Source organism: Pyrus communis, chromosome 2, assembly GCF_041283825.1.
Source record: "Pyrus communis isolate YQ-2024b chromosome 2, ASM4128382v1, whole genome shotgun sequence".
NCBI classification, from domain to species: Eukaryota; Viridiplantae; Streptophyta; class Magnoliopsida; order Rosales; family Rosaceae; genus Pyrus; species Pyrus communis.
This window is the reverse complement of record NC_142566.1, coordinates 6592129-6617164: the sequence shown is the minus strand read 5'-3', so window position 1 is coordinate 6617164 and position 25036 is coordinate 6592129. Positions and strand designations below refer to the sequence as shown.

The 25036-nt window shown below is 36.4% G+C and overlaps 1 protein-coding gene across 1 annotated transcript; it reads right to left on the bottom strand.

Moving 5' to 3' along the window:
- Positions 1–431: 431 nt before the first annotated feature.
- LOC137747367 (protein transport protein SEC23 C) lies at positions 432–9529 on the bottom strand. The gene is made up of 11 exons (XM_068487466.2): positions 8511–9529; positions 7303–7464; positions 6135–6277; positions 5095–5170; positions 4841–5016; positions 4663–4744; positions 4048–4125; positions 2439–2600; positions 2065–2328; positions 1082–1186; positions 432–734 (listed from the first exon to the last, which is right to left on the bottom strand). The coding sequence occupies exons 1-11, from the start codon at positions 9405–9407 to the stop codon at positions 594–596; spliced, it is 2286 nt and encodes a 761-aa protein (XP_068343567.2). The 5' UTR covers positions 9408–9529; the 3' UTR covers positions 432–593.
- Positions 9530–25036: the final 15507 nt, after the last annotated feature.

Sequence of the window (25036 nt, the reverse complement as noted above, 5' to 3'; positions counted from 1 at the left end):
AGCTAGATATTCTCCAACGTGTTGGGATGAGAACGAGAATAAGTTCAAGATTCGATTCATTTTCTCGGACGTGTTGGGATGAGAACGAGGATAGGTTCAGGATTCGATTCATTTTCATTGTAACACGAAAATAACATTAAATTTTGCTTTGGCCATGCATCAAGGATGATAAGGGTCACTCAATGTCAAAATTTGTACAACACTTAAAATCGTTACATAATTGGCAATGCCAAACACAACACTTGGCCAAACCAACGTGACGTAGAAATTCGGGCTCAACGGTTTTGATCAGTTCCATAACAAACACCGGCACACCACTTTATCGCGGCAGGCATGGATATGAGAAAAAGAGGAGCTGTTCGTAGAGGGAATCGAATTCCCGACGCGTTCGGAGATACTGTTGATATTTGGTTTTACAACAAGGTATTGCATTTGATCAAATACATATGAATTATTATGAGAATAGAAGCATAACAAGCTTCCGTATATTATAGAGCCCAAACCAAATCAAAATTTAAATTAATTCGTATGCCTTACTGTACAAGCAATTGAGAAAACAAATGCTACAAAACTGCAGGATACCTTCTTGTGTATCATTGAACTGCTAATCTCTGGAGATGATCCAAGAAGACCTCGAAACTGACATCGTCGGTAAAGATCACATCCCCTCCCGGAAGTGGAGCTTCGTTGTTATAAGTCGCAGAAGGATTCAACTTTGCCAAAAGAAAACGGGCCTGTGTAATTACATAAAGGAAGGGGGATCAGTGACGCCAAATGAGTATCTAGTGAAAAACAGGTTCGTTCTTATTTTCCTATTGACTTGTGCCAAAACAAGGAATGATGACAACGGATTCAAACCAAGAATACCCTGGAATAACGTATCAAAATATCAATGCCAGAAATATAATTCCTCTCTATAAATCATCAAAGAAAAAGAGGCTTGGTTCGTAAAAAAATAACACAATGACAATACCTGGGCCAACTCATACGTTAGAGATGATTGTAATGCCAAGGCATTTTTACCACAGATATACAGGTTTTTTTGTTTAACGTCCATACTACAAGATAGCATCAGAATTACCTGAGAACCATGCTGATCGCAAATCACCAGGCGGGGTACTGGAAATCTTTCCTTAATAATTTGATCTCCATCATCACGAGGAGCTTGTAACAATTGAGCAAATGCCTGGACGCAGATATCTGTTTTAGTGGACGTAATATTTTGAAGAAGTTTTCTAGCATTGAACCTTCTACTTATATCAGAATTAAAAGCAACAGTTTCCTTCAAGGGTCTTTATTTGTTTGAACTTTGGAGTAAAAGAAACAGAACAAAATAAAAACTGAATCTGGCTAATTCGCAACTCGTCATTTTATCGACTAAAACAAATAAGGGCCATATACAAGGATAATAGATAAGCCATTGAGCCGAAGGCAAATTTTGAATCCAATATAGGATTGGCCTATGCAAATATGAGTTACTTATGAGACTCAGTGAGGTAGATGAGTAGGTCTGATTGTCCATGATAAGCACCATGATAAGCACCAAAACTTGATAGTTGATCATGGAGTTTTCGCTTTTACCGCAGAAAGACGTAACAAATTATAGTATTACATTGCACAATCAAGTAGTCATAAGTCAAAGGCAGTTAAAAAAATTGTTCCAAAGAAAAACAGATGGAAAATTCCACATTATGCCATAAATAATCAAGAGCTTTTAGTGCTAATACTAACACATATACAGATCAGTCTGCTATCTCAAGGCAGGGTCATCTCTAACCCAAGGGAGTGGCTTTAGTAACAAGTTGCAATGTTTTACTCTGTTTTCATCCAGTATAGTTCTTTATATAAAATTAATCAGGAATCATGCAAAGAGGACAATGCATCTAATGTTTGATCTGCTGGATATCTAGATGCAGCCTTCATTATATTTTATATCACGATAAGGGTGAACTTAGTTGTGAAGGAAATGATCTTTTAGATTCACCTTTTTAGACTTGAAACATAGATGCAAGGCAAAGACAAGCTGTTCAGATCAACTTTAACTAAAAGACGGCAAAACATTACCTGATGTTCTGGGAGATCCTGATATCCAGCTTTCCGCCATTGAGCAATGGTTGAACCATGAAAAATAACAACAGTAAAGTATGCGTCTAAAAGCAGAATCCTATCTGCTGCAATGGCAGCGACGTCAAGAAGTGCTGGTTCTGGGCCTGAATGAAATGAATATGAAATCAACGAAGGCTGAAGCATCACAACTGAGTTGGTAACATTTTCTCGATTGAGGATCATTCTGAAGTATGCTGTTTCATCTGGGCTGTTGTTAAAAACCTGCAACACAAGTTCAATTGACGTTAATCACAATATCTATACAATAGATAACAACGATAAGAACAATGCTGAAATTAGAAGTAATGTGACATACACATAGAGGTATATACCTGCACAAATTGAGAACGCCGTAAATGAAACATAAATTGAGGGAAGATTGAAAACCGTGGAGATAAACTGAAAGAAGAGGGACTGTCCTTTTGGTAATCTCCAAACCGAGAACACATGTGTATCAATGATTTATCCAACCATCTTATAGGGTCAAACTCTGCCTGGATATTTCATGAAATGACAAAAAGATTAGTGAAGCAATCAGTCATATTTTACAAAATAATACACACACATGTTATAAAACATCAAGAGTGCTGAAAATCACTTCTCACGAAAGCAACCCAAAACGTATTGATTAAAAGGATACGACTCTTTTGCGATTTTACCACATCAAATATGCAAAACAAATAAAGTACTATATAGCATGGTTGTATTGGGCACTGACGTATGTCTCTGTTCATTTCTATTGCCAGTTACCTTGTCGCACTAGAGTTTGGAGAACAACTATTCAAAAGCTCAAATGGAAAAGATTACATTAAGGAAAATTATCACATGATGTATGCTTTCTTTTGGTTTTCTTATATAGAGTATTCTTTATATGAGAATGATTCTTCACAGAGTGATGTGTGGATAATAGATTATAGCAATTGTCTATGTTAACTTCACACAGAAATTTGACATCGCCACAAGTCATCAGCACAATAATCCATTACAATTAGGACTACAAGGTGATGAGCTAAAAATTCCATTATTTGTTACATCTTCCACCGTATGTTTTTGGTCTTTACATTGACACAACATTTTACCATTCAGCTACAGCCATTGGATTTAAAAATAAAAATGATACTGAAACTAAGAGTGAAAATATCTATGGTTCATTGTTGTTTTTTTTTCTGCTGAGAGTCAGCATCCCAATCTCTAAATCTAGACCTTGTCAGCATGAGTGATCGCTGTTTCATTTCCTTTGCATGTCATGCACATGTACACGCAGCAATCATATAGGCTTTAATAAATTACGCTTTTTGAAACTTCAATATCTATTGATTAATAAATAACAGATAAAAATGAAAGCTTCATTTAAATGTCCTGTGATGAATTATCTTAAAACTAAAAAACTCCTTCAAAGAAGAATAAAGTGATGAATTGATGTATTCTTTATGGGATTTGGAACTCCATCTGTAGTTTCAACCTTCCCAGGATGACGGCAGACTTGAAAAACAACCTATAGGAACTTTAACCCAAAAGGAAATAAATTTTCTTGCATAAACATTTCTCAGCCCTGTATAAGTTCAAAGAAATATGCCTAGGAGGCTTTCAGGTTCCAGAGCGAGAACAGACAAGAATTTCTTTCTTCAACATTCAAATAAGCTCCATTACCCATGAATCATGTTCAAATTTTCTTCTTTCTCTAACTTTAGTACTTGCGCATATTCGGTTTTACCCTTGTTTTGTTTGTTGGAGTGTCTGTCAGTGACCATATAGATATGAGAGAAACAGATAAAGGGGAGATGGAAAAATGGAAGCGGCAATTCAAATTTTTTTGGGGGTCAATATCACCATTTCCAATTAGAAAATTTACAAAAGACAATCTAATAAGATTTGTTATCAACAAATTTGGGTTTCAACACCTGAGACAAGTGTATAGAACCATGTAATAATAAAGATTACCTCAGTTTCCATTTTGAAAGAAACTAGGCGTGCCATGACTACAGCAGCTGCTTCTTGGTCAAATCCAGCAATCAACTCCTATTGTATAAACCAGTAGCTTCAGATTACAATTTAAAAGAAAAGAAAATGATACTTGAGGAAGTAAAACCAAATTCATGAAGCTGCAATAACTAGTATGTAATCCCCCCCCATGGCATCAAAACTATTCCAAATCTATAACAAACTATTATCTTCCCCTCATAATCAATGAAAAGTCAAAAACTAAAGTCATGAAACTAAAAGGAGCGAGAGAGAGAGAGAGAGTTGCATATATTGTTTTTGAAGCAGTTCAACAATGAAAGAAGAATTTCCTCTAAATTATGACAAGGAGCAAAACGCCCATACGTCCAACCCCATAGTCTCTTTTGAATCAAAGGTTTTACTTATCAAAGAAATATGGACATCAAATTCAAATAGAATATACTTAAACATTGCAATTCGAAAGCGGTTGTGAAGGTTCAGTAAAAGCAAAGTTTTCCATGATGAAATACCTTCATTATATCAGACACATTATTTAATATTTTTCTTTGCAAGTAATGCATCATATATTGAGGACAGCGAGTACTGAAAACTTGCCTGAAGGCTTCCAGGTCCAGCAACCCATCTTCTTGATAGGGTCGTAACACGGAGTCTCATTTGACCACTACTATGCTGATAACTGTAGCAAAATATCTACAATCAGTAAACATATTTCCTTCTATACTAGGCACAAACAAAAATAATAGCTCAAAGTCTGTGAGCAAGGAGTTCATACTAAGTAAGAAACTGGAAGTAAAACTGATTGCTAGTGGGTTGAACAGTAGCATCTGGCATTTCCTTCTTAACAATTTCAAATATTAGACATAAAGATGTCGCTTTGTCAAGGCCACACATCTTCCATGCACTAGTGCTCCCCTGACCAACAACCGTGTCCGAGCACAAAGGACCTTTCTGCACAAGGTCACCAGTATAAGGTTTAAGAACATGACCAGCTAAAAAGAGAGATCAACAAAATACTGTTGATTATACCTTCTCAAGAGATGCACAAGGACCAATAATGCCCTGAACTTTGACATCTTTTGAGCAGTTTATCTCAAATATACCACTGCATCAAAGATAAAAAATAAGAATGCCAGTAAAGATTTGTCACAAATTTAAACATCTACATAACATAGAAACAACGAAAATTATTTTCAGTGTTATGTCCACCGCACCTTGGCACAATATAAGGCACTCTTTTAAGGAGCAAATTATATGAAAAATTACTGGAGTTAATGCCACGTTATCAACAAATTTGTTATAACTAAAACTAATTCATTTTCTTTTCAGAACAATAAAAACATTTAACCTTGTCACAAATAAAAGAAAAAACTAAACTGCAAAAGCAAATCTTATATTCCTAAATTATTGATCTGAAACTATGCTCAACAACAAAGTCACCACACTAGACTAGAAAGTACCTGACAAAATAGTATCTGTACCATTCCACTGATATATAAGCAAATTATTAATAGTAAAACAAACGGGTGAAGATATATTTAGCAGCTGTGCAAGATGTACAGAAAAAGAAGACATCATGTTGCAAGTCATATACACAGCATCATATATTACATTCTAAGAAAGCATAGGTACAAAGAAACCACAAAAAACTTCAATAAGAAAAAACTATCATAGATAAGTTTGCTTCACAACTGCAAAAAATGTTTTGGGAATACAAAGGCCCCAATTGGGGTTGTGAAAGTTCTAATACACCTTTAGTATCACTGTGACCTTTGAACTACACCTCTGGTTTTGTTCTTTTGTTAAAAACTCCTTTTTTTTTTCCAGGTGAATGAACTTACTTCCTAAAAGACTTACAAAACAGAAGAGTATGTTTTCAATTTTCACAAATAAATAATATAACATATACATGTCAAGAAAGCCAAAGCAGAACATAAACACAAACGACATTCCAAAAGTTTACAAGCAAGAAGCGCAAGTTTTCTAAATCTACTGGGAAATGTTCATAATGAAATTTGAAAATAAACAACAGCAATTTCCCATTTTGAGATTGACCAAGGAAACCATACTTGGATGATAAACCAAGCTCATAATCACCCGACTTAAAAACACGTCTGAGTGAGTCCTTAAACACCGAATGGCCAAAACTTTCAGCAAGTACAACTAGTCCTCCAGTTCTTTCAACTGCAATTTTAAGTTCTGCGATCCCCACCTGAAAGGGGAAACAGCATGCAAAAGAAACAAGAAATAATTTTAAATGAACATAAAACACCAACAAATAAGACACCTTCAATTTAATCTGTGGAACCCAAGTGTACAAGCTCAAGAAGCTTAATAAATTGTTTAACATCAATTCTTTTGGGATTAGGATTCCCCTACATATCAATTAACAATAACATATTACCTACCCCATCCGAAAAGAAAAAGTAACATAAATAGATGTCCTACGCATGTTAAACATTTTCTGTTACATATTATTGTATTGCAATAAAGATTTATAACAGGCAAATTAAATGTCCGAACGCCAAAGATTACTATAGTTGGCAAAGATTAAAAAGAAAAACATTTAGTAACATTGGAGGTTCTATCTTGTTCCTGAGATAGGGTAGTTGGAGGATAGACAACTGGGATAAATGAAATGTTGCCATCTTTCGTAAGTGGTAGTGGAGATTCCTATTAAAAGAATTCTCTTTGGGATAGTTTTCTTAAAAGAAAATATATACTTAGTGGAACTCTAATATTATGGTTAAAGGGTCTAGTCAAGGACATTGGAAACATATTTCAAAGGGTACCTTTCCCCTCTCCATTATCTTCGTGCAATGATGGGGAGTGTAGAAGATTAGTGAGACTGGTGGTAGGAGAGCCTCTTTTCTATGCATCCTATCCGCATCTTTACAGGCTATCTAACTTTCATAACATATCCATGGAAAATGTATGCTTCTTCTCTTATCCAATAAGTTCGAAATATCATTTTGTAGAATTTGAAAGACTTTGAGGTTAGCGAGCTTTAATCTTTACTCTTCTTTTATTACAGTAATTCATTACAAGTTGTTAAACCATATAGAATATGTTGGAAACTTGAATCCTTGGGGCTTTTCGTGCAATTCTTCTTTTTTAGAATTGGTATGAATACATAAAAATACAGAAATGTATGGACTGATTCAAGATGAAGGAAAAGAAACAAAGTACTTGGATAATCATCGCTACAAAAAAAGTAGAGACAAACTTGAAAATCACCTGGTCAAGGGCACTAGCAAAAAGATCAAGAACATGTCCTTGGTTTACAAGCTGCCTTGACAGTCCCTCATAGAACTTCACTGCTTTATGGAAGTGTGTGGCAGAATCTTTATCTAGGTCCTTGTGAGAACGAATGGGTTCAGATAGGTTTTTCGACACAATCTACAAAAGATCGCAAGCAGAAAAATCAGTGTAACAAGTTAGTAATTAAAAAGGTAAAGTATAATTGCCATCATGCTATGGCAAAAGAAACATCACGCACTACATGGTTAAACTACCTAATAATTACCATCTCAACCATTTAAATTAAAATTTGGAGGAAAATAATTAAAAATCAAGAAACTTTGAAAACAAAGCATATAGAAGAGGCATACCATATATGAATAGATTGTCAACAGTTATGGTAGTGGCATACTGGCCATAGGTTTAAACAATCACATGGTACTTATAGACCATATCCATGAAAGAAAGGGGAGGGCGAGGGGTGAGCAGTTGGAAAACGCAAGTCAAGGTAGTTCCACTTGTAGTCAAGCAAAGAACGTTCACAGGGCTAAATGTGAAAAAGATAAGGACACCCTTAGCCCCACTTTCATTGGCCGTGTATGTTGAGCAAAACAGCCAATTAGACAAGCCAAAATGCGATATTACACACATATTACTGAAAAAGCTTTACAATTTTCCATCCAACCCTAAGCATTTGAACGTACATAGAGAAAAACAACCATTTGCATAAGTCAAAATGTCAGAAAACACATAATGCCAAAAAGGAATTATAAACTGCCAATGTTCAATAACTAAGCATTTGCATTAGCCCGTTTTGTTTGTCATTTCATTCTCTAATCTCTTAATCGCAATGACCCCTTTAAGGAAAGCAGTAAAAAAGTAACAACACCGAAGGACCAAAAAGCGAGATAAGAAGACAAAGAAACAATTTAGGTAAAATAGGTCCCTTATAATGAATTCTAGTGATCCCAAGTAGCAGTACCGCTGCCAAAGAAGTTCCTTAGGAAGCAAACCATATAAAATCGACCACAACCTTCCAACCAACTACCAACCAGGGATAAAATCTCTATCTTCTAAGTTTTGGTAAACTTATCAATTCTTGTTAACAGTGATCTTTGTAGCAAAAAACATTTTAGTATCAATCAAGGAGACTCTATTATCTTAAGTTTCGGTGCCAACAAAAATAAATAGTTAAGAATCCTTACAGCACCCATGCCTTCTGTGGAAGGCCCGCCAATAAATGCCATAATCCGAGCCCCAGAACCGGGCACGCAAGCTCCCAACAAGCTGGCCGCAACGCTAAGGGCAGTGCTGGTGCATCGGGTGGCCCTCTGATCCGCGGGCACTGGCCAAGGGTCCTTCTGCAACTCCTCCAACACTGAATTAAGTGCAAACTCACAATCCGAAGCGGGCAGCAAAAATCTGGCAATGCTCTCGGTGCTCAACCCGTCACGGTGCCCAGCAATGACCCCAGTAGCCGGTTTCGGCTTCTTGAGAAAGAAACTCATCTGTTCAAGCAACTGCTCCTTGTTGACGTCCTTGGATCCTTTGAAAATGTAAGTTTTGGGGACACCGGAGAAACCCAATTCGTGGACATGAACGAAGGTCCCGAAAGTGATGAGCCCCACGAGAGAGTAGTCCGGGAGTAGACCCAGAGCCTGAGACAGAGCGGACTTGAGGAACGAGAGCTCCTCCTCGACCATGCAGGTGTCGACGACGAAAATGAAGACCGGAGGTGAGGTGGGTTTCTCGAGCGACGAGTCGTATTCGATGGTGGTGTACTGGGGGAAGAGCTCGGCCGGGAGGTTCTCATCAGAGATGGAGGCGTAGTGGGGAGGGAAGTGGTTGCGGGTGAAGCAGAAAGGGCAGATCCAGATCTTGGCGGCGTAATCGACGGTGGAGAATGGGTTGAGGACGGAGCGGCAGGTACGGCAGCGGAGGGCAGCGTAGGGGAGGACGGGCATGGAGGGGAATGGCTTGATCGGAGTGTAAATGGCGGAGACTGGGACTACGCTGTTGGTGGACTCTTGCTTCGTGCCTGGGATTACGTTCCATGGCATTCGAACCCCGTCTTGGGATTCGAGGTCCAGAAATTCACTCATTGTTTTCTGCAATTCAGGATTTGCAGGTGGATTGCAGGGAGTGTGAGAGTGGAATTCTGGGTTCGTTTTGTCTGTGGAGGGAGAGGACCTAATGAGTGCGTTTGTTGACGGGGAGAGAGAGAGGGAGAAGAATGGATGGGCCAATGTTTAGAGGATCATGAAGCCCGTTGGTCTTTTTGGACTTGACTTCCCGTTTGGACTGACAAATATAATAAGCCCAATTTGTTCGGCATAAATTATTTCATTTCCATACGAAACAAAACTCACTTTGTCTTCCAGAGCTGTAAAAACGTTACATAACTTCTTAGGGTGCGTTTGTTGTCCTGATTATTTTGGACTAAACTAGTTTTTGTGATTAAGTTGGACTGGCTTATAATAGATTAACTTAGACTAACTTAGCGAAGCGTTTGGTATAATGTCGAACTAAAAGGCAAGATGTAAACAAACTATAATATTATATATTATTTATCACATATATAATAATATTTTATTATTTTATCTAATAATATTAATTGAAACCTTTTCTTTTTTTTATGTTAGGACTTGTCCCTAATTTTACTGTATTTTATTTCCAAAAGAATTAGTTGACCCATTCTTTTGTCGTATTTGTGTAGTACTCACTGTTACGAACACATAAACGCAAGCACAACTAAATTCGGAACTATAACGAAGATTTTTCGAATTTTGATACATCGAGGGTAATTCAGTAATTTCATATTTCGAGAGATATTTTATGATTCATCTTTAGTGGTCTTATTTTGTGAGCCACTAAGGCCCACATATATTTCCTTGTTCCCCGAATCCCCTCTTCCCCATGACTCTCTTTCTCCCTTAGCTCTCTCTCTTAAACTCTATTTTCTCTCTTAACACCCTCATCTCTCTTTGTAACTCTCTCCCTCTTAGAGAGCACAGCCAATATACAACAACAACGACATCACCTTCACTATCAGCGGCTCGCACTCCAACGAACACCACCACCCTCAGAACCTTCACATCACAAACCCAGGCTAGGCCGAGGTCCCACATTCCCCTTATCTCGCTACACAGTGACACCGCCATTGTTCAAGGTTTCTCGAGGTGAGTTCTTGTTGTTCCCGGCGAAGGTAAGCCTCAAAAACTATCTAGAACTTCTTAGATCATGTTTTGGAGTACGATTAGTGTAGTTTTAAGAGCCTTGGTGATGTTTGAACACATGAATAACTTGGGAAGCCATTTCCCAGTTTTTAACGAAGTCTGCGAGTTTGCAGGCCATTTTTCGACCAAACCATGATGAGTTAGCCATTGAGAAAGGTATCATTCCCTTCGTCTCGTCGAGAAGTATGATTTTTATTTTTGAATCACTCGATTTCATTGAGCATTGAAGAAGTTATATCTATTTGAACTTTCCCTAGTTTTTGATGATCTATGTGACTTTTAGGTGAGATTCAGGCTTTTTCTAGCTTTGTTTTGATTTATTATAGGTTGAATTTGGTTAAGAAACGACGAAATTATGAAAGTTTTGAAAATTTCCCAGTTTTCCAGAAAATTTTCCAATTTTCAATGGGTTTTCCGACAGACCATGTCGACCCGACCTATTGACCCATTGACCTGACCCGTTGACCAATTGACCTAACCCAGATCTAGTTGGAATATTCCGACATTGACTTTTACGAAGTTTGCCCAAGACCCTTCTTAAGGTATTTCGACACTCTAATTCCAAATTCACGCTTCGTTTCCCCAAATTCAATCATTTTAGTAGGGTCTTACTAATTGGTCCTTTTAAGTGCTTAGGTGCGTTTGTTAATGGCGACCCCATCCTCCTTAGTTTAAACGGCTGTTCGGTGACAAAATATTTATGAGTGGACCCTTTCTAAAATGCATGATTTTATAACTATACATGAAATGAGTTATCGGATTTACGCTTTATAAAATATCATGCTTTATTGAACTTACGTTTACTGAAATATTTATGAACATGGTTTATGATGATGATTTGAGCTAGAATGCTTATATGGATTTATGATATGATGTTTGAGCTATTGAGCTCCGATGATATGATTTGGAAAGATTATATTCATGGTTTTCTATGCTTATTTAGTTGGTAATCACACGACACATGCACACAACACGAGTACATACCTGTCTATGGCCATATAACACAGTTTGTGCGCTTTGAGATTTAAGGTACTTGATGATTATACTCCCACCTTTACTAGTCAAGGCTAGTGTTGGTGTGCTATGTTTTTCTTCTCTGGCGTAATCCAGAGTCATACAGCTTCATCTTCGGGTGATGGACCATATTTTCTTCACTGGCATAACCCAGTGTCATATTTCTTCACTAGCGCAACCCAAAGTCATACAACTTCACCTTCGAGTGATGGACCATATCTTCTTCACTTGCGTAACCCAGTGTCATAGATATTCACTTTCGGGTGATGGATATGCCTTCGGGTGACTATGATACCACTAATGAGCACACTATATATGATTTATGTTTTACAAAGGTTTTCATGGCATGTTAGGGTTTTTGGAAAATCCTATTATATATTATGCTATGAAGTTAGTACGTTTGAAGAGAAGTTGGTTTTAGTTATTATTTATATTAAACTTGGTCCACTCACCTTTTGTTTTGTGCCTTTTTCAGGTCTTAGAAATAGGCTTATGATCTTGGCGTTGAGGCATTCCCATATCAGTAGCTTCGAGTCCTCCTCTCGATGTTGGACCCCTTTCTTTGTAATCCCACTTTTATATAATATTCCTTCCGCTTATAATCTTAATTAGTTGTAAGCTCTTAACATGTTCATGCATTTTCATATTTTTAATATTTAACGTTACGTATTTTATTTACATTTGTTTCTTTTTGACACAAATTGCATGCATCTATTACATGTTCTTAGCATAAGCACGTTAGAATGGTTTTCGTCACCCTCAGATGTCACCCAGCACATGCCCATCCTGGTGATTTGGAGGATACCAGGATTGAGGCGTGTCATTTTCCCTCTGACTCCATCCTATTCTCTCATTTCCTCTATCTTTCCAGCAAAATGCAGTCGTTCAAAACAAGGTCATGACAGATCTTTCAAAACAAGCTCATCCTCTTCACCATCTTTTCGCTGTCAAGCATCTCCACCTTCCTCACCCCTTTTTCTCCCAAAAATTTTCTAATCTCTCTCCTTCCTCTGATATATGTGTTGGCTTTTCCGTCTGCAATTCCAGAACAAGATAGCCATCTAATTTATGGGAAAAAAGGAAGAATGCTAGCAGATTGGCTTCTCCTGTTATTGTTATTGTTTTGCATTTTTTTTTTATGGAACTTTAACCAAAAGCTTCCGGTACCATTCACTTTAATGAAAAACCACATTTTTACACTAAAAAGTCAATCTTGGTACTATTTATTTTACCCTTTATTTTGTCTTTATCGTTAAAACTCAAAGTTTTCAGACCCTTTTCATTAGTTTTCCTTTTCTTTTTTTTTTTTTGTCAAATTTTGGTTGTTTGATTTAAGATTTAGGCAATGGGTGGGGCTGGATTTTAGATCTGGGGGTGAGCAAACAGAGTTGCAAAGAAGAATGCTTGCAAACGAAGCAGTGTGCAAGCGAAGTAGATTTAGAGGCGGGATTAAAAATCCCATACATTTCGGAGGGACTCACTAAGACTAACTAGCAAAGGACTTAGTCGGGGCGAGTTCGACTTAGTCTCATTAACTTTAGTCCTTATTCGCACCAAACACGACCTAGCAATCCCAGTTAAGCCAGTCCAGTCCAATAAAGTTTAGTGAAGGCAAACAAACGCCTCTTTAAAGCTCAAATTTGTGTCTCCCTTTTTTAAGAGTCAGCCAACTCCATCCAAGTCTTGTTATGTTGAGTAACGTGAAACAAGTATTTTCATCATTTTCTATAAAATTGTTGATAATATATATAAGGTTAGAATCAAGGAACAAATATTTTCATGGGTCAGTGTGTCAACAAAAGGCGGCAACATGTTTTGTTGTGACAAATGATCAGGACAGATTTTGGGTGCGGGCTCCATCAACATGGATGGGGCTACTATTTCTTAGGTGAAGGTTAAGGCTTTGAAGGAAGGTTTGGCCTTTGCTTATAAAAAAGGTTTCCCTAATTTACAGGTGGAAAGGGACTCCAAATTGGTGAATCAGGCAGTCCTTGGCCACTAGGCTGTTCCATGGAGCCTTGTTCATAGGGTTGAGAAAATCAAAAGACTAGCCAAGAAGTTCAATGTTTTCAAGTGGAACCATAGTTTTAGGGAAGCAAACTTTGTGGTGGATGTTTTTGCCAAGTATAGGTTATGTATTGCATCGAATCACATTTGGGAATATGTAACTCCCCAATTTGCTTCTCCTGCCTTAATCTTTGATTGTATCGATACTAGTTTTACTCATGGTTCCTCTCTTTAATGAAGTTTGATTATCAAAAATATATATACAGTTTTTTATCACAAATGGTTCGTACAATTAACTACCACACATCATTTAACCCTTGTCATCCAAATTCGTTAAATTTTATGTTAGTTTATTGATGTGGTAGATAAGGGACCCACACAACCATTGATTAGGAGCCATGTAGCCATATTCTAGAAAAATCAATTATTTGAAATTTAATAAACAATTAGAAACCAAATAAAATAATTTAAGAAATAAACGAAACATAAAAAACAATGATTTGGCTATTGCTTAAGCTCTGTGTGTTTGGCCTATTTTATTGGATAGTTGTAATGGATCTATTTTATTTGAATTTTTTCTTTTGTGTCTTTTATTTTTTTTTCTTGGTATTAAAGACAAGTTTAAATTATAAATTGAATTATAATAGGGATAAAAATAATTGGAAATAGTTGAATGTTTAAAATTGGTGTTAATGTTATTATATAAACAAGGTATTCCCTTGATTTACAATCCTATCATTACAACAAAACAATAAATAATAAATAAAACCGTTGTATTAAAACAAAGAACTATAGCATCCCTTCTATCTTTAATCCCATCACTTTTTACTTCCATCTTTAAAGAAACCCTTGAAATCAACTAAACGCTAATTCAAACAAGCACATAAAAACCAAAGATGCATAAGACATAAGTTCAAGGACTTCCTGTAAAGTCTAGTCTTAAGTGCTTGGCTTTCCTTGTCAAATATTGTAATTGAACCATCACACATGCTCAATCTAGCTTTAAAATATACTCAGATTATGAGTTGTTGCTGCTGGAGTAAATGTTCAAAAATTGGCACATTTCAACTCAAAGGTTTGTTCATGCATGTCCATCACATATCTCCTTTTTTGTTGTATTCTATCTAGTTTGATTGTCTAGTCAGTTTTGCGCGCTGACTTTCAGTCGTCTAGACACATAGATTAAGACAACCCACATGGGCTGACTAGCACATTTCTGATGGTAGTCAATTTCCGGCCATTAATCTACCTAGATCTCTTTTGCAGCTGAGAAGTGTCATTGGGACAAGTTTGCTAATGGAAAATAAAATTTCCTTAGGTATATTTACTTCTAGGGTTTCAGATTGTTCTTGGGGGTTTAGAACTTAGTTTTAGAGTAAGAGTTGCTTTAAAGGCTTAAAGCTTGCATCTTCTCCATTTATGAACCTTAACTGCCAAACCTTCCTCATGCATTAAACACCCAATCATTGCCTATTAGGGTTGCATTGTTTTAAGGGTTTGCTTTTATGTCTTGGCTAATTTTAGGCTTTAAATTCGTTTTTAGACCAAGCTTTTGGATTCAAGTTAAATTATTCCTTCAACAGTTTAATTGGAGAATATGACTAGTCATGTGAATCCAGATTTCATGTGCATATCATAAAATCACATCACATCATTGATCGTGCTGATCTGGGTGCCAAAATGTGATGAGCTTAGGAAGAGCTGCCACTTCATGAAGATTGAATGAGTCCATCTTGTGTAAGGTAAGGTTGCACAAAGGTAAAGTTACTCCATAGATAAGGATCTAGGAATTGAGTTTGTGTGATCTTTGTATGAACCTTTATTACACTAATGGATTGGACTTAGTGGGGAGTCCCCGATTTTTTAACTCAATACTGGGTTTTTTTGACAAAAAATATCTTGTGTTCAAGTTACATTTATTGAGTTCAAGTTATGCTTATTGTGTCACACATCCTACACACATATACATTGTACATATATTTGTTAAACATCTAAATGGTATGTGTTTATTGTTATGCTCACTTGACACATTGATAACATGCAACGAACTACAACCTTGCTGACTATGATAGTTTTTGGAAACTGAAATTGGTATTTGAATCTTAGATTTATTGAATAACAAATCTATCTTAGTTGAATAGCGGGCTTGACTAGTCAGTCCAGTGGATTATAATTTTTATAAATAGGTTATTCCACCTGTTACCAATTTCAATTGGTATCAGAGCATTGTTCTAGATATACACATAATGATCTCTGGGATTTGCTGGTATTGGGTGGAATCTCACCATGGATCATGATCGTGTCAGTAACTCATGCAATACACCTCCATTCTTTGATGGTACAAATTATGCTGCTTGGAACGAGAAGTTTCAGATATTCCCTGAGGCTCAAGATCTTATAATTGTTGATTATCTCACTCTTGAGTGGAAGGCTCAATCAAGGCTAGTCAATGGAGAATCTTTGATTAAGCCAAAAGATAAATGGACTCAAGGAGAAATTGCTTCAGCCATGGCTAACAGGAAAACAAAAAATGCTATTGTTTTTGCCATTTCGTCTAATTAGTTTTCTCATGTTTGATATAGCACAACAGCCAAGCAAACTTCTATTAACTCTGAATTCTTCATGAGGTTAATAAACAAGTGAGAGATTTAAAGCTCTAAATGGCCATTTCAAAATTTGAGGATTTGAGAATGCTTGAGTCTAAGACTTTCTCAGTTTTCTTTGAGAAAGTTGAAATGTTAACAAATGAAGCCTTAGGTTTGGGGAAGCTTATTGATGAAACAATTGTGGTTCAAAAGATTTTGAGATGCTTGCTCAAGAGATTTCATGCTAAAAAGGTTGCCATTCAAGAGTTTCAGGACCTAAATGAGATTAAGCTTGGAAAATTTGTTGGGAAACTCATTACCTATGAGAAGAAGCTTGACATGGATGAAAGTGACTCCAAGAAGAGAAAAGAAGTAGCCCTTCAAGGTGTTGAAAACTGTGAGGTTGTTGGTGATGTGTGTAGACATGCCTCAGAAGATGATCTTGCCTTATTTGTAAAGCAATTAAGAAGGATTCTCAGAAATAGAGGAAATGTTTCAAAATGATTTGGTGAGTCAACAAATAATCAAGAGAAACAATCCTCTAGAGTGAAGAATAAAGGGTTTGTTAGAAAAAGTGACAAAGGTTTATTGAAGGTACCTGGTCCATGCTTTGCATGTGGTGGAAGTGGACACTGTGCTGCTGATTGTGCGAACACCAAACTTCTTGGTCAAAAGAGCGAAAAGGTAATGATGGTTGCTTGGAATGATAATAATGAACAAGGTTCTGTGCATTTTGATAAGTGGTCAGATAATGAAGAAAAGGTTGTTGTTTTTGTTGCTTTAATTGAGGAAGTGTCTCTGAGTGATGATGATTATGTCCTGAATGGCAATAAGGATATGTGTTATGATAAATTATGCATCAAGTATAATTCTCTCTTTGATGAGACTTTTACTATAAAAGTGGAGAAAATTGAGATAACTAAGAAGGTTGCTGAGTTGCAGAAAGAAAATTGGTTATCTTGAGGCTCATGTTGAGGAGCTGAATAAGAAGACTTCTAATGAGGCAAATGATAAAGTTATTCATCTCACTATTAGGGCTAAAAAAATTGACATAATGCTGAGTATTGGGAAACTATACGGTGACAAAAGTGGTCTTGGTTATGTAGAAAGTGACTCAAGTTCTATTCTCACCAAAACAAAAGTTGTCAGAGAATCTAGACCTATATCTTAGAATGTCAAACCAGGTCCAAAGACAAGATCTGTTCCTACATGTCATCATTATGGTTAAGTTGGTCATATTCATCCAAAATGTAGAAAATTGTACTTTGGAAAGACCAATTTGCTAAAGGATCAAGTGGATCGTCTAGTCACAAAATTGCTTAGCTCGTTCATTTTTCTTTATCTGGAAATTTTAAGCAAAGTTCAAAGTAGGAGCAGAACTACTCAAACATGTGCCTTGTTGTTCTAAATGCTCTATCTGCTACCAAACCAAATGTGTGGTATCTTGATAATGGGTGCTCTCATCACATGACTTGAGATAAGGAAGCTTTCTCATATCTTTCCCCTTTTGTTGGTAGTGGAGTTGTGTTTGGTGGTGGAGATAAGTCTCATATCACAGGAATGTTAGCTATTTTGATAGGTTGAAGTCAAATCTCATTAGCATTAGCCAGTTGTTTGATGATGTGGCTAATGAAATATGCTCCTTAAAAAGAGGGTGTCAGATTGTAAATGAACACGGAAATAACTTGCTTATACTCTTGAGATCTGGAGACAATTGCTGCATTCTTGATATTTCTGAAATTGCTGAATACTCCAAGTGCCACAAAGCCATTGATGATGCTAGTGTTCTGTGGAATAGGAGACTTAGGCATGTGAACTTCAAAGACCTCAAGAAGTTGTCCAAACATGAGGTTGTGAGAGGGCTGTCACCTCTTTCTGTTTCTGACTCATATGTTTGCGGACCATGTCAATTAGGAAAGCAATCTAGGATGGCACACAAGAAAGTGACTGACATCAAAACAACTAAGCATCTTCAATTGATTCATATGGATCTTGTTGGACCAATTCAGACCTTATCTCTTGGTGGCAAAAAGTACATCTTGGTAATTGTGGATGACTAATCTAGATTTATATAGGTACGCTTTTTAAGGGAAAAATCTAATACCTTTCAACAGTTCCTCACTGTGTACAAAGTAATGTTGAATGAATCTCTGTTTAGCCATCTTGCTCTAGTCAAAATCAGAACTAATCATGGAACTGAATTTGAGAATGCTCACCTTGATGATTTCTATTCAACCAACGGCATCAACCATGAGTTTTCTGCTCCAATCACTCCTCAACAAAATGGTGTAGTGGAAAGGAAAAATCGTGTTTTGATTGAGATAACTAGGGTGCTACTCAACCGCAAAAACTTGGCAAAGCATTTTTGGGCTTAGGCAATGAACATTGCCTGCTACATCTCAATCGCGTGTTCCTTAGACTGGCACTAATATGACTCCCTATGAACTTTGGAGGGGTAAGAAGCAAATGGTAAAATATTTCAAAGTCTTTGGGAGTGTGTGCTATATTCTACGTGATCGAGAACATCTTACAAAGTTTGATACTAAGAGTGATAAATGAATCTTTTTGGGGTACTCCAACACAAGTCGGAGTTCACAATCTAACGACAAAGACCATCATGGAGTCCATAAATGTCAAGATTGATGACATTGATATCCCTTCCTCTTTGGCAACTGAAAGTGATGATGTGTTATTTCCCTCTTCTAAGGATAATGGTGATGTTTTTGGTTAGTCAAGTATGGTGTTAGAAAGTGACAATGAGAGTAAAACAAGCACTGATCAAGACTCTTGTGTCCTATTAAATGACAAACCAAAGTGGCCCAGAGGTCATCGTGATGAGGAAATTGTGGGTCTGATTGACAAAGATGTTAGAACTCGAAGACAAATAGCTGATGAAGTTGCAAATGTTTGCTATGTCTCCCAGGATAAGCCTAAGAATATCAAAGATGCTCTAACTGATGATGAATGGATCTTAGCCATGCATGAAGAGCTAAATCAATTTGAGAGGAATGAAGTCTGGTCCCTTGTTGATTGTCCATTAAACACTAATATTATTGGGACAAAATGGATTTACAAGAACAAGTCTGATGAGTCAAGGATTGTGATCAGAAATAAGGCCAGGCTTGTCGCTTAAGGATACTCTCAACTTAAAGGTATTGATTTTAATGAAACCTTCGTTTTTGTTGCTTGTCTTAAATCAGTTAAACTTCTATATGTTATTGCATGCCATTTAAAGTTCAAACTTTTTTCAAATAGATGTCAAAACTGCATTACTTAATGGATATCTTAATAAAGAGGTCTATGTTAAACAACCAAAAGGCTTTGAGGATCCTCACAAGCCAGATGGAGTGTACAAACTGAGGAAGGTTTTCTACGGTCTTAAACAAGCCCCACGTGCTTAGTATGACAGGTTGTCGTCTCATCGTCTTACTCATGGTTATACTTGTGGTTTTGTTGGTAAAACCTTGTTTGTTAAAAAGGTTAAATCTCATGTTGTGATTGCTTAAGTATATGTGGATGACATAGTTGTTAGATCTACTTCTGATTCTATTGTGAAACAATTCATCGATATGATGACAAGTGACTTTGAGATGAGTTTGGTTGGTGAATTAAACTATTTCCTTGGACTTCAAGTGAAATAAGAAAAGGATGTTATTTTCATCTCTTAAACAAAGTATGCGAAGAATTTGGTGAAGAAGTTTGGTCTAGAAGGTCAAAAGCAGCTAGATCTCCCATGAGCACTTGTGCCAGAATTCACAATGACTCAAGTGGGGCAAGGATGTTGATCAAACTCTGTATAGAAGCATGATTGGAAGCTTACTCTATCTGACTGCTAGTCGACCAGACATCATATTTGTTGTTAGGGTGTGTGCACGGTTCAAAGATGTCCCAATGATTCTCACTTACAAGCAGTCAAGATGGTCATCAAGTATATGAGTGAGACCACTAATAATGGACTTCAATATACTCATGACATCAACACAAACTAGGTTGGGTACAATGATGCTGATTAGGATGCGTGCATGGATGATCGGAAGAGTACCTCAGGGGGGAACTTTCTATGTTGGGAACAATTTGGTTGCTTAGCACAACAAGAAGCAAAATTGTGTCTCTTTATCTACTATAGAGGCAGAATATTGGTTGTTAGAGCTATTACACTCAACTGATGTGGATGAAATAAATGCTCAGTGACTATGGTATATCTCATTCCACTTTTCTTGTTTATTGTGATAAAATGAGTGCAATTGATATCTCTAAGAACCATATCTAACATTCGAGAACCAAACACATTGACATTAGGCATCACTTCAGTAAAGATCTAGTGGAAACTAAGATTCTTATAGTAAACTTTGTGCTAACTGAAAAACAACTAGCTGACATATTCACTAAAGCCTAATCAAAGGTATGAAGATCTTCAACGGTCTATTGGTCTTTTTACAATGAATTGAATTGTTTGAATAGTTACGCTTTCATGTTGTGTCTGTCTTGTCAGCATGCCCATCAGATACCTTCGTTTTGTTTCTCGATATGCTTATCTTAATTATCATACATTCATGACATTTTTGGGATTATCCTTGGTTAATTATTCACTGTGATGTCAAAGGTTCTCCCTTTTATCTTGATGGCCTCTGAAAAATCATTTTTACAATCATCCAAATCTAGTGGTGTTCTTGAATTTAATGTTGCTTTAGTCCTAATTGAGTGGTAGTTACTTTACTTACTCTATAATCTGGACCATATGCCAATTCTCTTCTTTTTCTCCTCTCCCCAAATCAAAACAAAAATTCAATTGGGAAAGTGTTTTATGAAAAGGGTGTCATCAAAAGAAAGTATATATTATCAAATGGGAAAATCCCTTCATTTTGGCCTTCCATGCAATGTCATAAGTAGTGCTTCAAGATCCCCCTCCGTAGGTCATGTATCAAATTCTCTTAAATATCAATGGTGATTCATCATTTTTTCACCTTCATTCAAATGATCTTGGCATTTCTCAAATTGATGCCTCACTCAAAGTTCCTCATCAAAGTGGCTTTTCCTTTAAGGCTTATGCCTTACTTTTTTGCGAGTCTTGTCCATTACCCATATTATGTAGGAATTGTTGTTTCTTAAGGTCAATGAATTATTAAAAGCTTGATTAACTTTGAAAATGCTTTGAGATTAAATGCTTGGTTCTATGACTTTAAGATGGCTATACAAAATCCTTTCCCTCATACCTTGACACATCAACGATTACGAGCTTGTGTAATCTCATTATTAATGTATGTGTATGCTTTTGAAGATTTGTCGATTGAGAACTGCATTGCACGTTTACTTTTTGTGTTCTTCAAATTGCATATCTCTTAGAAGCATAGATATTCAAGCTACATCATAGTTCATTCTCGTCTTGTGGTTATGTCATTAGTAGTTTATTGGTGCAAAGTTTCATCTGTTATCTTGATCTCTATCGTCTTAATGAGCTGCCTTCAGTGGCTTGGGTACATTTGTCTATACTTATGCTTAAATTTTTGTGTCAATGGTCATCTCTTTTGTATGTTGAGTCACTGTTCCTCGTTATTTAAATGAAGTTATGATTTGGTATTATGGGGGAGTGTGTTTTCATGGAGTTCGTTTTCATTGCATGCATTCTTTCTGGGGGAGTTTCCATTATGGGGGAGTTCAATCACATCGCATGCTTCTTTTCGTGCTTACTTGTTGCTTGTCTATTTGTTGATTCACCATGCTTGGGCATATCCATATGATATATTACAATTTCTTTATCTACTGTGCTCTTGTGGTTCTTATCATGTGTTTGTGAAGCAAATTTGACTCTTATGTGTGGTTTCCACCATTTCTTTGTCTTACCATGACAAAATGGGGGAGAAAATATACTTTTCGTTGTGTTTCATACCTTGCAAGCCTTTTACCCATGATAAATTTCACTTGTCTTGTCAAGAGTTGTTCTTTTGCATGAGTTATTACATGGTCTTCTTCTGTTGATTGTTGTTCTCTTGAGTGTGGGTTTTGAGTGAAATTAGTTATAGGCTTGGGGTATTTTGTCAAGGAAAGCCAAAAGGGGGATATTGTAAAGTTTAGTCTTAAGTGTTTGGCTTTCCTTGTCAAATATTGAAATTGAACCATCATACATGCTCAATCTAGCTTTAGAATATACTCAGATTATGGGTTGTTACTGCTGGAGTAAATGTTCAAGAAGTGGCACACTTCAACTCAAAGGTTAGTTTATGCATGTGCATTTCATCTCTTTTTTATGTTGCATTCTATCTAGTTTGATTTTCTAGTAAGTTTTATGTGCTAACTTTCAACTGTTTAGGCACACAGATTAAGACAACCCACATGAGCTGACTGATGCCTTTCTGATGGTAGTCAGTTTATGGCCATTGATCTACCTAGATCTCTTTTTGCAGCCGACAAATGTCTTTGGGATAAGTTGGCTGATGGAAAATCAAATTTCCTAGGGTATATTCAATGTTCTAAAAATCACCCTGGGCGGCAACCTAGGCGGCGCCTAGGTGTTCGGCAGTGGTTGCCTGATGCGATTCTAGGGAAATCGTTACAAAAATAGGTGGGTATCTAAGTGGCTGCCTAGGTGCTCGCTAGGTGTTCTAGGCGACGCTATAGACAGTTTGAAATTCTCGCCATAGCTAAAGGCTCTGCAACTATCGTCATCTCGAACTCTTATCAGATCTGCAACTCCCCTGTCGAACTCTCATCGAATCTACAACTCCAACTTTCGCAGCAGCATCTGCACCTACATCGCAACTTGTGTATGCATCTAAATCTAGCCTTGCTAGAAGTTTCTGGATAAACTAGAGAGAAAGAGAAAAAGAGAAAGAGAAAGAGAGAAAGAGAGAAAGAGAGAGAGGGATATTTTATGGGTTTGTGTGTTATGGGTCACCTGCTGATAAGATATTAAAGTAGGAAGAGATGTGTAGAAACAAGGAAACAATGCTTTTCTTTGCCACGTCTGTAGCATTAGAGAATAAATTATTTTTTTATAAGAAAACAAGGATGTTATTAATTGAAAGGCAAAGCCCAATATTGAATAAAATAAAATAAACAAATTCCAATAATGAATTAAATGTGTAGGCTGAGTAGGCACTAGGCCCCAGATCACATCCCAACTGGCGCCTAGCGTTTTTTACAACCTTGGGTATATTTACTTCTAGGGTTTCAAATTGTTCTTGGGGGTTTAGAACTTAGTTTTAGAGTGAGAGTTGCTTTAAAGGCTTAAAGCTTGCATCTTTTCCATTTATGAACCCTAACTGCCAAACCTTCCTCATGCATTAAACAGCCAATCATTGTCTATTAGGGCTGCATTGTTTTAAGGTTTTGCATTTATGTCTTGGCCTAATTTTAAGCTTTAAATTCATTTTTAGACCAAGCTTTTGGATTTAAATTAGATTCTTCCTTCAACAGTTTGACTGGAGAATCTGATTGGTCATTTAAATCCTGATTTCATGTGCATATCATAAAATCATATCACATCATTGATCGTGTTGATCTCGGTGCCACAAGGTGATGAGCTCAGGAGGTGCTGCTATTTCATGAAGATCGAAGGAGTCCATCATGTGTAAGGCAAGGTTGCACAAAGGTAAAGTTACTCAGTAGATAGGGATCTAGGAATTGAGTTTGTGTGATCTTTGTATGAACCTTTGTTTACACTAGTGGATTTGACTTAGTGGGGAGTCCCTGGTTTTTTAACCCAGAGGTGGGTTTTTCCGGCAAAAAATATCTAGTGTTCAAGTTACGTTTATTGAGTTCAAGTTATGCTTATTGTGTCATACATCCCACACACATACATGGTACATATATATGTTGAACATCTAAATGTTATGTGTTTAATGTTATGCTCACTTGACACATTGATGCAATGAACTACAGCTTTGCTAACTAGGATAGTTTTTGGAAATTGAAATTGGTATTTGAATCTTAGATTTATTGACTAACAAATCTATCTTAGTTGACTAGCGGGCTTGACTAGCCAATGCAGGGGATTATAATTTTTATAAACAGGTTATTCCACTTGGTACCAAATTCATTTACTTTCTAAAATTGTAAACCCTAGGGGTCCCTCCTAAGCTTTATGGAAACTAGAGGTGTATAACAAATCTGTTGTACACTTCTAGGTTATTAAAAAATAAAAAATAAAAAATAAAATGTGTTTAGTTTTACTTTGATTTCAATTATGAAAAAGTATGAGATATACAAAATTAATGTGAATACAATTTTTTTTTATTATTATTATTTTTTATTTTTATGATTGTTAATAAACACATGAATGGGAACCATTTCCATTCTTTTCAAATCATTGGTTATTAGTAAACACATAAATTCAAAGAGGAACCTCCTAAAATTGTAAATTCCCGGGTCCTATCATAACTTTATGAAAACTAGAGGTGTACCATAATATATGCCAAAGTTGATGATTGTTGCATATGTGCAGCTATAGGGCACACTTCCTTAAGTTTCGAGACATCAATCTCATCCATATCTGAATAATCATCACAGTCGAGTATATTACCAACCGTCCAATCATAGTGTCCATCAAATTTAACTTCAATTATTACAAGTCAAAATATTAAAACAAAAATTAAAACTTTCTTAATAAAATAAAGACTAAAACAAAGAAATACAACTTATTTATTTTAGTAGTAAATTTGCCATTCAAAATTTGTTTGTTCTTCTATTGAAATATCCTCTTTAGAAAATTTTGCTCTCATCTGGAGAAGCGATTTAATTTTTATGATATTAATAGCTAAATGACTTGAATGGGCATAATATTAATTTATATATATATATATGGACACTTTGGAAGTTTTTTAAAGTGATTGTGACTGTAGAGGTATTTTGTTGTAGTTATATAGCTTAATACTTTTATTGAGACTATAAAGG